General features: G+C 36.4%; 3 protein-coding genes across 6 annotated transcripts; 2 read left to right on the top strand and 1 right to left on the bottom strand.

The window, feature by feature from the left end:
* Positions 1-95: 95 nt before the first annotated feature.
* On the top strand, positions 96-5,995 carry LOC138140027 (beta-1,3-galactosyltransferase 5-like). 4 transcript variants are annotated; one of them, XM_069060691.1, is made up of 4 exons: positions 96-293; positions 387-454; positions 2,982-3,061; positions 4,576-5,995. In XM_069060691.1, exon 4 carries the CDS (start codon positions 4,578-4,580, stop codon positions 5,712-5,714), a length of 1,137 nt encoding a protein of 378 aa, XP_068916792.1. In that variant the 5' UTR covers positions 96-293; positions 387-454; positions 2,982-3,061; positions 4,576-4,577; the 3' UTR covers positions 5,715-5,995. The 4 variants fall into 4 exon arrangements, with proteins under 4 accessions (XP_068916792.1, XP_068916789.1, XP_068916793.1 ...); XM_069060688.1 differs by lacking the exon at positions 387-454 and having other exon boundaries at positions 147-293; XM_069060692.1 differs by lacking the exons at positions 96-293; positions 387-454 and adding an exon at positions 581-706.
* A 374-nt stretch (positions 5,996-6,369) lies between these two features.
* LOC138140028 (mitogen-activated protein kinase p38b-like) lies at positions 6,370-8,300 on the bottom strand. Its single transcript, XM_069060693.1, has 6 exons — positions 8,156-8,300; positions 7,745-7,925; positions 7,551-7,694; positions 7,012-7,246; positions 6,871-6,950; positions 6,370-6,817 (listed from the first exon to the last, which is right to left on the bottom strand). Exons 1-6 carry the CDS (start codon positions 8,257-8,259, stop codon positions 6,503-6,505), a joined length of 1,059 nt encoding a protein of 352 aa, XP_068916794.1. The 5' UTR covers positions 8,260-8,300; the 3' UTR covers positions 6,370-6,502.
* A 1,267-nt stretch (positions 8,301-9,567) lies between these two features.
* Positions 9,568-13,299, top strand: Scamp (secretory carrier membrane protein). The gene is made up of 7 exons (XM_069060694.1): positions 9,568-9,765; positions 9,855-9,950; positions 10,002-10,127; positions 11,673-11,880; positions 11,936-12,182; positions 12,345-12,471; positions 12,649-13,299. Exons 1-7 carry the CDS (start codon positions 9,709-9,711, stop codon positions 12,811-12,813), a joined length of 1,026 nt encoding a protein of 341 aa, XP_068916795.1. The 5' UTR covers positions 9,568-9,708; the 3' UTR covers positions 12,814-13,299.
* The last annotated feature ends 20 nt before the right edge of the window (positions 13,300-13,319 follow it).

Genomic DNA, 13,319 nt, shown 5'->3' with positions numbered 1-13,319 from the left:
ATAATCGCCACCGCAACCGTCGAACTGGAGAAATGTCCCCATTCCTGGCAAAGAAAGTGAATTTTAATGACCACCTCGTGCGGCGGAACCAGTCCCAGGTTGTTCAAGAAAATCGGTGCTCTCTGGACGATCCCGATTCTTTCTTATGGGGTTTTGTGATATTGTTCTTTCGTGTACGCCACTGCATGCAGAGTCCAATGACGTGTGTCATCCGATGTTGATGTTGACGATGGCACGGCTGTGGCTCGTTCAGTCTAACCTGTAGACGTAATGCTATAAACAGAAAACTGCAGGTGAGTTGTTTTATCTTGATTGTAATATCTTATCACCTCGCCGTATTGCGAGGAATATCACTTAATTGGCGGTCTTTTTCAATTGTGTTTTAGACGGAAACATTGGCAATTTTTAGAAACTGTCGTCAAGGCTAATTGTGTAACGTGTCCTGCATGGACAGGTATGATTTACCTGAACCTAAAAATAATGTAATCACACCAATTATATTTTATTTTATTGTCACACAAGCTTCGCAATTTATTTTCTGTTTATCCGGTATTGTCCATTGTTGTCGTGGTTATGTTCTCTTCGCTCCTCGTCAACTCTTTTGTGTGCTGCCCCATCGAAAACAAATCGAATTGAAAATCAAAAATCTCCCAATAATTAATTCCGTTTGACATCTCATTTAACTTCGATTAGTCATCCGACTGCCGTAAGTAAAGAATAATCCACTCTTGGCTTATTAGTTGAATCCTGATTGCCTACAGCGCGACCTTTTATTTTAATTGATTTTTGTTGTCTCACAATTAATTCGATTAACAACAGGTAACTCACGTCCTGGACACGACAGTTTTTATGAAAGTCGAAATTTTTTCGCTTCCGTGTTTACTTTTATTATGATCTGTCTGTCTTGAAATGTTTAAACAACGCACAAAAACGTGTCTGTTTCGTTTACGAATCGTCGTAATCTCAGGTTTTTTTAAGTGATAGTGTTGAGGAATTCGTGCAAAAAGAAGATGCCAATTGGGACAAGAAATCCTTTTTTGTTGCAAAACACCCACAAACTCAACTCTGATAAAAATAATTAAAACAATTAATTATTTCAGGGACTCGACAGATGTCCTGCTATTTTTATTATCAAGTATTTCCTCATAACTTATATTCGTACAAGTTTATGCGATAATTAGCTGTGAATTACCGCATAAACCTGTAACAAGTCGAACTAACACAGATGTCAAAAATGTGACAATTATATTCTGCAATTTTCTCATTGAAACGGTCGACACTCCGAGGACTTTGTATGATCTAGGATTTAATTGTCAAAGCTCCCGCTTCCTTAACGATCCATTTCATTCCGAGCGTTTGTGAACTCGGTTAGTAATATTATCATAGTTAAGGCATTTCAAATATTTTGACAAGCACTAACAGTGGTTGACGTTATTGATCTTCGTCAAGGTATGTCGCAGAGGCACTTGTTATTGTCATTAGAATAACTTTCACCTGTTCAGAGCAGAGCAGTGGGACGCTCTTGTACTTGCCGAACTCGAGAATAGTGTCAAGTGCACGAGTTGAAAAAAAATCTATTTATAAAAATCAGTTCGATTTTTTTACGGATTCTATATTTTATTCATAATTCCACGAAAACTAGGTAGTGCTTTACGAGGCATGTGGATTCAGAAGACGTCACTGTAGGTCACATTTGAGGTAATCGGTAAAAATTGAACGTTGTTAATTATTCGGAAAAATCCAGCAAGTGTAGTCAACACAACTGCCAGGAGTTGGAGTGGCTGGTTATTGTCGGTGTTGTTATCGTTATCAAAGTAGCGTTAATATAGCGTTTAAGCCAGTTCGATTCGGCAGACCCTAACATTTTTTTTTATTAGAACGCCCCACTTTCAAACTCCAGATGCAGAATGATCGCGATGAGATTTTTTGCGCGTTGTAGACGTATAATTTAAATGTTCGTCTCGGCTAGTCGTGCCGTCTTTTTCAATGGGAATTCGTGCATGCGAGGAAGGATCCAGCCGCGGTCGCAATTAGAGAGAGAAAAGTCGAATTTTGATTGATCTTGGGTAAAACCGGATCGAGAATTACGAATCTAGCATCTAGCTAAGAATTGGCTGCGCACCGTGGCGGTTGCCGTTTCTTGGTATCGCTGGTAACGATCACAGCGGACGTGTCCAGATACTCTTCCAACAGAGAATTTCGTTTCTCAGAAGTGCGATTTGCGTGTCGTCCGCCTTCAAACTGACGAAAGCGACTCGACGATTACTGTTCAAAGCCTCTTCCATCATCGCCGCATTATGCAGCATCTGACTTGTTATCTAATTTTAAAATATTCTTATCATAATTTATGACTAATATTCAAATAAGTGGCGAGTTCGGATCGAACGAACGCCAGTTGTATTTGTAAATTCAAGGATAATTCTTTTATTTTTGTAATTATTAGTTGTAATTTGCAGAAAATTAATTACGCACTGGTATAATATGTGGGTACCTTGAAAATTCACGATAAATAGACTTCGAAGGTTATTGTGTCATCACAAAATCAATTGTTGTATGAATTCGTAAAGGGTTCAGTAACAGAGTGGTGTTGTTTTTGGTAGCTTACGGTTTTTCACGCATTTACTCTTCCTTAATTCCACAGTTTCGAACAAATCAACATTTTGCTTCTTTCTGGAACGGGAAGATAAGGTAAATTTTATAAATTGGAATTAGTCTTATCAATTTTATTTAGAATTTGCGTAAGAAGCACTATGCAATTCAAAACCATTGCATACAAAAACGTCTATTTATTTTAATTTAAAAGTAATATTCTAAACATCTTTACATTTTTTATGGGGTTGCTATCTTTATTGTGCTTTTATGGCTACCTTCACCAACCAATTCACGGCAAACCACGATAGTATTAACATCTAAGACATTTTATTTTATAATCTATATACAAATTCACTAGAATCGGCTTAACGTTTTTCGTTTTGTTTCAGTTTTGACGGCGTCATGACGCCTGATATGTTACTACGTCTACTCATCTACAGAATAACAATTATTTTTTACAAGTAAATTGGTAAGTCCTCTTGTAATACCTCCTGAAATATATTGTTATGTGCAGTTGTGATAAAAATAATGTGATTGGGTCACTCTGATTAGTAACATCAACCTTTATCAGTGTTTGTGTCGCGGCTTTTGGAATTTGCAAATTTTTGTGATATTAAAAAAATATACAAATGAACATTATGCCAAATAATTTCTCACAGACAAGTAAGTTATTAGTACTATGTATTTTAGAATATATTACTGAGCGTCCTACAACACTTCCGCTGTCGGAATTATTTAAAATATTTAAATTTGTAAAATTTCACGTAGACGCTTATAAATATGCACAAAATTTTGTTTTGACGTACAAGTTTGTGTTTTTTTTTTGTGAAGGTCAATTCTTTTTGTTTATTTTATTAAGAAAAAAATGTATACATAATTTTTAAATTCTCGAATGTACAGGTTTTCCGTAAAATAATTAACATTGAAGTAGTAACCCTTGTCGAATAAAAATTTGAAAAAAAACGGTTAATCTATTCTTACAAAATTGAAATATAAGTTGTATAACTAATTGTCGCTATACAGAGTGGACTTTTTATAACTCACTTAAAGTTCGTGTGCATAATTTTTAAGGCTACTTTAGTAGATTATGATTCACCCCAGTCGTTTTATGTCGCTTGAGGTTTAAAATTACACAACAATAGATACTTACAAAGAGTTAAATCCAGCAATAAATTAACAAAGAAATAGAGTCGTCCTTGGCCTCACCAATACAAATTTTAATTACTTAGTTTACTGCGGGAAAGCTAATTTTTTTGTTGTATCCTTTGGTAAAAAGTGCAGTTGTGTTTAACGTGGTTATAAAGTAAATAAATTATGCGAACAGCGGAAATTCACCACAAGTTAATAAATATTTGTGATATTACGTTGCCGAACAATTTTATAATGCATTGGAAATTAATAAAACTTTGGTAGGTAGTAAATTTGTGGATTTAATCGGGAAATGCAAAGGTCTAGTTGTTAAATTTTTATTATTGAAAATTGTTAAATATTTGTCATAATTGGAAATTAATCGTTGCGAGTTTAATTATTAAATGTGGGTGGATGGGAGGATGTAGTGGTCGTAAAAATATTTGGGTTGTTAACTTGTATTTTAGCCCCAACAAGTTAAATGTGTGTTCAAAGAAAGATAAATTTTGTAAAAATGTGGGACAGTCAAGTGGCAACGCGTAGAGCGATAAGTTAGTAGTGCAATAAAATTAGGTAAAATTCTGAAGTTTCAACTTATTCTTGATTATAAAATGTTGCATAAAACCAACAAATTTCTATCGTGATTATGAGCAGATGCTCAGCAAACGTCTATGTTTGTCACCGGGGTAGAATAATGTACGGAGAGTGTGAATAGAAGAATGAGTCTGTCAGAGAAGTGATATTTCCTGTAGTTGTGATTGAATTTGAAAAGTATCAATTGGTGGATGTCGCGGTGGCGTTAGAAATAGTGATTTGTTTTGTTATTTGTTTGTAATAATTGTTTGTTTGGTACAGGCATGGGGGTGCCATGGCTTGCCCAAGTGCGGTTGCTGCACATGGCTGTACTAGTACTAGCCACGGCGACATGTCTACTATACGTAGCGTACATAACGTCCCCGCAACTGACAACAACGGCTTCCCCCCTTCGCACTTTAGTATCATCAGAAATTCGCGCATTCCAAGGTAACACCACCCAAGCTGAAGTGGCAAAGAATATAACGGCCGCACCTTTGAACAGCGGTTCTTCGGAGGCACCCCCGCCGCAGCCAGTTCGACCTTCCGTCAGTAATGTAACCATCACAAATAATACTCAACCGGACCTGACTCGGGGAGTCCCCGCCGAGATAATCTACGAGGCGGGACACGTCGACGTCAGTTCCCAGGTCTGTCCAGAATTAGGGAGAGATATTAAATTGTTGATCGCAATAACGTCAGCGCCGAGCCACGAAAGTGCCAGGATGGCGATCAGGGAGACGTGGGGGCATTTCGCGAGCAGGAAGGACATCGCGATAGCGTTCATGTTAGGTTCGATTTCGAACGAAACCGTCAACGCCAACATAGAGAAAGAACAATACTTATATGGTGATATAATCCGAGGGAAATTTAGAGATACGTATGACAATCTTACTCTTAAAACGATTTCGATGTTAGAATGGGTAGATAATTACTGTCCGAAAGCAGCTTTTGTACTTAAAACCGACGACGACATGTTCATCAACGTGTCTCGACTGCTCGCTTTCATCGCGAAGCACAGCCCCGAGCAGAGGGCTATCTACGGTCGACTAGCGAAAAAGTGGAAACCGATCAGGAACAAAAAATCGAAATATTACATCTCGTGCAACCAATACAAACCTGCGGTGTTCCCCGACTTCACGACCGGACCAGCGTATTTGCTTCCCGCTCGATTGTCGAAAGAGCTTTATGTAGCAGCACTTAATCACACCTATTTTAAATTAGAAGATGTATTCGTTACTGGAATCGTAGCGAACAGTTTGAAAATCAAACGTGTGCATGCACCAGAATTTTTAAACAAAAGAGTCTCCCTAACTCCTTGTAGCGTACAACGAGGAATTAGCATCCACATGGTCAAGGGCGTCGAACAATACGATCTCTGGAAAAAACTCCACGACGTCGCCGCCAAATGCAAGAAATAGTTCCGTGCTAACTCGAAATTACGTGATCGAGACATTTTTTTTTCCATTGTGTATATTTTCATATAAACAGTATTTTATTTAAGTTAAATTATTTTACGAAACTCACCAGTAAAGGTTCGTATATAGTGGAATGGAAAGATCCGAGTTTGATCTGGACAGCGTTTCTCTCTAAAAATCAAATCGTTAACTCGAATGTTTACACTTATTTTTTTTTGAGATTTTGAAACCAGTGTTCAATATTGTGATTGACAAATATTGTACAATAAATCTATTAGGAAGTACCAGTCACATAATTATCCTCTACCAGCGTGAAGTCATGAATCTCGTCGTCTCTCGAAACAGAACAAAAACTGAAAATATGTTGTAAGTATTTATTAACCGTAGAATTTTTTAAACAAAACTACAATCGCGGACGGTTAACAATAGTTCATTTCACTAATCGAGCCTTTAACCGACAACTCTTAAATGAACATCACATCTTATTTAATGTTTTTTTTATTATAAGTAATTACAAATAAAAAATTAATATTGAAACAAAAAGCTGCAAATTAATGCGAAAAAGTATTAAATTCTGTTTATATACATACAGATTATACATAAGTTATATAAATTTAGAATTCATTTTTATATTCCCTGTATAAAGAAAACAATAAAGTTATTGTAAATAAAGTTGCCAATTCGGTTTTTTATTGTTACTATTATTTCATACACATATAGAAAGCGTCTTATGAGCAAATTTACTCAATATGTGTACATACTGTATACATGAATTTGAAACAAGCGTGCTTTTACGATTCCTCGTTTTGTGGAGGTATATAAACAAACGAATTTATTTCATCTAGAACTAGTTGTTTCCACTTTTCTACGGGAAGATTCATATCTTCAATACTCTGATCGTACGGTGCGGAGACCGGTTCGTCGTGAGGGTCGGCGTAGGCCGTCAAATACGGATGCGCTAGAGCCTTTTCGGCAGTAATCCTCTTATCACTGTCCAACTCCAACATGAGTCCTAACAAGTGTACCGCTTGGGGGTTGGCTCCGAGGAAATACTGATTCAAATCTTTCTTAGGCAGTGGTTGTAGCGATTGTATGTAACTCCTCGCCTGTAAAAGCGACCGTCAAAAATTTTGCGCCGGTAAAAAACACCCAAAGTTACACTCTCCGAGGTGATTTTCTGCATGAAATCGTCACTAGGTGTCCCCAATATCTCCATAATCAAGTTGAGCTGGTGGATGTCTGGAAGCATTAAGGAAAGTCGCTTCGGCACTTGGTGCGCATGCGCACTATAAAAGGATACGATCGGTGCCGGGAAAAAGTGTACGTCCTGTTAACAATTCGGCCATGATACATCCTACCGACCAAATATCGACTGTTTGGTTGTAGTGCATCCAGTTCAGCATTATTTCTGGCGCCCTGTACCATCTGGTCGCTACGTATCCGGTCATTTCGGTTTCGGTGGGTCTGGCCAGGCCAAAATCGAGGATTTTCAGCTCACAGTCTTCATTTACGGCTATATTTGAAGGTTTTAAGTCCTGAAAAGTGCAAAACAATCAAAATTGTATTTCTCCAAGTGTTCACATTTATTTCAGTACAAATTACTAGACGATGATATTTATGCGTTACGCAACTTATGTTGACAGTCGTGCACAAGACTGGCGTCGACTTTTGATCAGGATTAATTTAATGACGTGTATAATTTTTCATCATTTTTAAAAATGAAATTTGACAAGTGGGAAGTAAGTCACAGTCCTGCTGTCATCTACGCCAGTGTTACCACATGAACTGTCAAACACCGCGAACTTCATATTTTTCGATTTTCAAAAAGACGAATCTTACCCTGTGTATTATTCCCGCTGAATGGATGTACTTTAGGCCACGTAATATCTGGTATACTAAGAATTGGACGTGATCATCTGTTAGCTTCTGAGTACGTATAATGTTATTTAAATCGGCCCCCATTAAGTGAGTGACTAGGTAGATCTGCGAGACAGGCGTCCTTATTAGCAGTCTCTTTGAACGTACGTACTCACCTGGCTGTTATCGTGTTGAGGATAAAATACATTCAACAAGCCTATTACATTTTCGTGTCTCATGTGTTTCAGCAGTTTTAATTCGCGGTACGTCCTTTTGGCATGAACAGCTGACTGAAACGGGCGGGCTAATTTTTTTATGGCAACTTTTTTCTTATTTGAGAAGGTGTCGACGGCGGAACTGCGAAAATAATCCTGGATTAGGGGTGAAATAGGTTAAGGTCTGCATTTTAAAAACCTAACCTAAAAGTGGCGAAGAGCGCGATTTTGGTGGCGAGAGTCAAAGACAACTGTCGGGAGCATTTTGTCGAGGGAAAATTTCCGCTTGGGTGTCGTTCTTTAGAGGAAAAGCCCGAAATTTATGATATTTAACGCGATTGGGCAATGTAGGTAGGTGTTAAAATTACATACCAAACTTGTCCGTATGCTCCAGAACCCACGGCCGAGAGCATTTGGTACCTTTCGGGAACCTCCCACACTGTCTTGTTCACTTCGACTTTGTGAAAACCCGACATCTTTCCACACTTTTTCGAAAATTCTAATAATTTTCAGCTATTCACAGCACCTTTTCACCTATAGAAAAAGACGTCAGATTGAAATAGACGAACACAAAAACGCGGGCGAGAGCGAGAAGCGACGTGACAGAGACAGTGACATGTTTACGATCTTTTTAATTACATGAAGACAACAAAGCTATGTTTAAGTGCTACCGATTTAAACACAAACTTTACCCCACAACTGTTTTTTTAAGTGTATTTTTAGATTAGTCCGGCTGTTGTGCGCAATTCGGGTGTGACTGATACTTAGTTTTGCACTAAAAATGGCATACTGATAATCGCACCTGATAAAATTATACAACATTGTCATATGCCTCAACGACTATTACTACACTAAAAACTAATTTATTACAGTCAAAGTTCACTCACTTAAAAACAATTTTCATATTTGAACAAGTTATCACCGTGTGGCTCAACTGCAATCCAAACTGCAACTCCCGTTGCCAAAATCTGAAGTACCTATGTAGTACCCAATGCAATCTTTCAAACCAAATTGTATTCAGATTATCGCAAAAATTCCCACAAAGCCAAGCAGCAAGCGGATAAAATCAACCTCACAGTAGCCACTTTTAAGACAATTTATTGTTCTTGAGTTGATATATGCAAAATTACCATAATTGTTATTACAAATATTGGACTTGCGTACTGCCTGAAGTATAACTCATTTCCGTTTAAAATAAATTTGCTACAGTGTCAAACTGTGTCTAAAAATGCCATCGACTTTCACTAGTTTAAAAAGAACAAAATTCTCTTTCTAGGATTCTCTTTCCATTCATAAAAACATATTTTTTTGTAGAAATGACATAAGTTTGAAACTTGAATGAACTCAGTGGACATTTTAATTGTTTTTGTTGATATTTTTTAGTCAAATATTAAAAGAAAGACAGCATAAATTTGAAAAATCCAATAAGTATCCAATAAGCTATCGACTTTCAATTTTCAAGATCAAGGTCGCCTGAAATTTGCATACGCTGCATCATGTTTGTAATTTTGCGAGTATAATTAATTGATTTCATAATCTCATCGGTACGACAACAGGAAATCAATAATTAACTAACAAGGTTTATTTCGACAAAACGGTCTGATAAGTGCGTTGGACGTTTGACCCCAAATTTGCCCCCATCGTCGCTGTGCCCATCTACGCCGCTGCAAATTATCCAGCGACACCTATTAGTGAGTAATTAAATCGTTTCGTCTATCTCAGTTTTAAGCCTACGGGTAGTGCATCAGAGAGAGAAAAAACAACGATAGTTATGATTTGTTCTGCGCATGGCGCATTCAACTGTCAACATGGCTAAAAATTAAAATATGGTGTCCTGTCAAGTGTGATAATGGATTTGTAGATAAGATTAGGAAATCATTTCAGGTGGCAGTGTTTGTTAAAACAGAAACAATATTTTTGTGAAAATGTCAGGTTTCGAGGATAATCCGTTCGGTGAGCCGACTATTGACAATCCGTTTGCGGTAAGTTATACTGTCATGACGATGACAACTTTTACCATCGAGATTTTCAAAATATTATGACGCACGTTGCTATTCCGTGATTGTTTAAGGATCCGTCGGTACAGCAAGTAGCTAGGAATACCAGTGCCCAAATCAATGTCAATGATTACAACCCTTTTGATAATCAACCCCAAAATACGAGGCCTGTGAGTGGTCGCTCTTTTGGTAACTGCGTCGGTTTACGCGTTTTGTTTTAGATCGGCTATAATCAGCCTAATACGACACCCGCGATCATGCAGCCAACCCAGGAACCTCCAGCTTACACCAAAAGTGGTCAACAGACTCATGAACCTAAACCCAACCTGAATACGGAAGAGTTACAAGTAAGTAGTTTTAAACAGAGCTGGCTAAATGAAAATTATAAAATCTATATAAATATTTTAAATGCAGATGTGTCATTTTTCTCATACAGTCTTAGAAGGGATGTTAGCATGATTATTATTTATTCTCCACGCTGTATTGTGGACTTGGAATGGAGAATTGTGTCTTATATCAAATTACATCCACCAATTTAAGATGCATGATAATTATCAACTACTAAATGTAAATGAACGAATTTAGGTCACTCTCACAATGTTGAATTTTAATTGATAAGTAATCTAAAATACAGCAGAAAGAAAGAAAGAAAACAATAAAATTTTAGCGCTGTTTGAATAGTCCAATAAACGGGAGTTTAAAAAAAAGCAAACATTTTTTATTGCCATGCACTTTTCAGTGTATTTTAGTAACAAGTCTGATTAATTAGAATTGATTTTTTAAGGTACTCTGTATGTACACCTTTTTTATTATCTGGCAATTAAGTATTCTAAAAAAAGAAATATTAAATTTTCGTTCTTAAATTGTCAGTAACTGATACATCTATACAAAGCAATTCATCTGTTTTGAGATTAGGTGGGATTATCAATTTATTATGGATAGAAGTTTATTTTTTGTCTAGAATTTTTATGCAACGTTTTTCATTGTACTAAAAAGAAAAAGTAATTTTTACTGTGTACTAAGGTTTTTTTCGCATTGGAGACCGTATATACCGGGTGTCATGGAAGGACTCGTTAAAATAAAAAAATATCCTAGTTTCCAAAAATTCTTCAAAAGAGAGTTAAAATTGAATATATGTAATTGGAATCCTAAAATTCATACCCGCTCATGTGTTTACACATCCATTGATAACGAAGCACGAAAAAAAATTACTCGAATGAAAGCAGTAAAAATTGTTAGTATTAGAACACCGATCGTTTTTTCTTCAAAAAAAACGATGTAGTTTTTATCGCACAAAAACATTTTCACTGACTCTTACGTTTCTTCTTTTCTACGTTATTCGTTTTTTAATATATCTGGTTTTTCAAGAAATTATTTTAATTTATTTCCTTTACATTATTATGATAATTTTATATTAATTTTTATTTTAAATATCACGTCAAAAAAATCATTTGCTGACCGGGAAAAAAATTCCTTCCCCATTCGAATCCTCAATTGATGATTATCCCATGAGGAAAGTGTCAAACTAGGCGTTAGAAAAAATGTAAAAAAAACCTATCAAAAAAAGGTCAATATGTAAAAAGTGTTTCTTTTAAAGATTGGTGATTAAATTTATTACGTGGACTTTCACAACACCCTGTATACAGAGTGATCCTCTCATTTCACCTATTTGTTTTAAATTGTATTGCTATATTATCTCTCGCAGAAAATAAACTCTCGCCTGACCAATTTAGGCCTAAATCTACATACTTTAATGACTCCAAGAACTTTCTGCATCGCCGGTTTCTCCCGAAATAACCGTAACTTTACGTTTTAAGTTGGAACATGGCAAATGTTTCGATCGATATTTTTTCATTAAATTCAATATTTGAACCTGCACGACTCTGCTTCAGAGACGTCAAGAGGAACTTGAGCGAAAAGAAGAAGAACTAGCACGTCGAGAGGAAGAAATGCGGCAATCTTCGTACAACGTGAGACGTAACAATTGGCCGCCACTTCCTGAACAGTGCTGTTTTCAACCGTGTTTTTATCAAGACATTCAAGTCGATATACCTTTAGAATTCCAGAAAATAGTGCGTCATTTGTATTATCTGTGGATATGTAAGTTTTCCAAAAAAAAAAAAAAATGTTACGCGTTTATCACGTTGTTTTTCAGTCCATGGAATCATAATGTTGCTAAACGTTCTCGGAGGCATCATATTGACAGATTTCATGATAATTGGACTTGGGATTTTATATACGTTGTTGTTCACACCATTTTCTTACTTGTGCTGGTTCCGACCAGCGTACAAAGCATTCCGTTCAGATTCGTCGTTCAATTTCATGGTGTTTTTCTTCATTTTCTTCTTTCAGTTTGTCGTTACGACTATTCAAGCTATAGGAATTCCCGGTTCCGGAACTATGTACGTTCTAGACACATTTCGCAACATTTAAAGTTGTTTAAATTGTGACCTGACACTATTTCGCCCTGTTAAAATCAAATAAAAAGATTTTCATCAGACAGTCACAATTTTGATAACTTTATCAGCGAAAGGAGTTGTGTAATAATTGTGCGACCGTTTTAGTGGGGTAATAACTGCCATCGGGACTTTCGACAATAACGCTTGGAGCATCATCAAAGGAATTCTAGCGTTAATTGTTGCAGCAGGATTCGGATGTGCCGCCGCTGGAGATTTGTTCCTTATAACGAAGGTGAGAGAAATTGTTGAGGCTCCGTTCAGGGGGAGTAATATCTCCCGTTATCAATGAGATCATTTTTATCTAAATGTTTATCTATAATGTTTTCTTTCCTCTTAATAACGATTATCAGCACCGTCATTTACGGTTAGATTTGTTACGAATGTTGGACCGACGGAAGTATATTTTCAGATTCACCGCATGTACAGAAGCACCGGAGCTAGTTTAGCCAAAGCTCAACAAGAGTTTACGACTGAATTTCTTCGCAACCAGCACGTGAGGAGCGCCGCCAGTAACGTCGCCGCAGCAGCCGTGCAGTCACAATTTAGCCAAAACACTACTAACACTAGATACTAAAAATTTAGTCCTATTGTTGTACTCTCTTTGATCTTTCTCAGTATTTAGTATACTTTTTTAAAAATTTTAATTGCGTTGATCGTTATATGTCACCACTTGTGAACGTGTATTCAAAGAAACAAAAGGAACACTATATGATTGTGTTAAATGTGCATATTTCTTGAAATATATTAATACGTCAACAAACATCCACTCAGAAGTGTTAGGTTGTACTGTAAATATTTTTATTAGTCTTCTTAAGGGTTGAAGAGCTATCATTATTCCGACAGGACATGCCTCATTTACCACAAATTACAGCTTGTACTTAACAATAGGCTTTGTTACATTTAAAACTATTGTTTTCATCACTAAATATTTAATAGCGTAGCATCTGTTTATTTATGTTATGTGGTATTTTGTATATGACTTCAGATTAATTAATATGTTCGTTCCAAATTCTTATTGTTTTCATAACATGTAAGATACACTAATAAATTATAAAATATCTTTGAAGGGTTTTTGTGATC

This window comes from Tenebrio molitor, chromosome X, assembly GCF_963966145.1.
Source record: "Tenebrio molitor chromosome X, icTenMoli1.1, whole genome shotgun sequence".
Lineage (NCBI taxonomy): Eukaryota > Metazoa > Arthropoda > Insecta > Coleoptera > Tenebrionidae > Tenebrio > Tenebrio molitor.
This window is presented reverse-complemented; position numbering and strand designations above follow the sequence as displayed.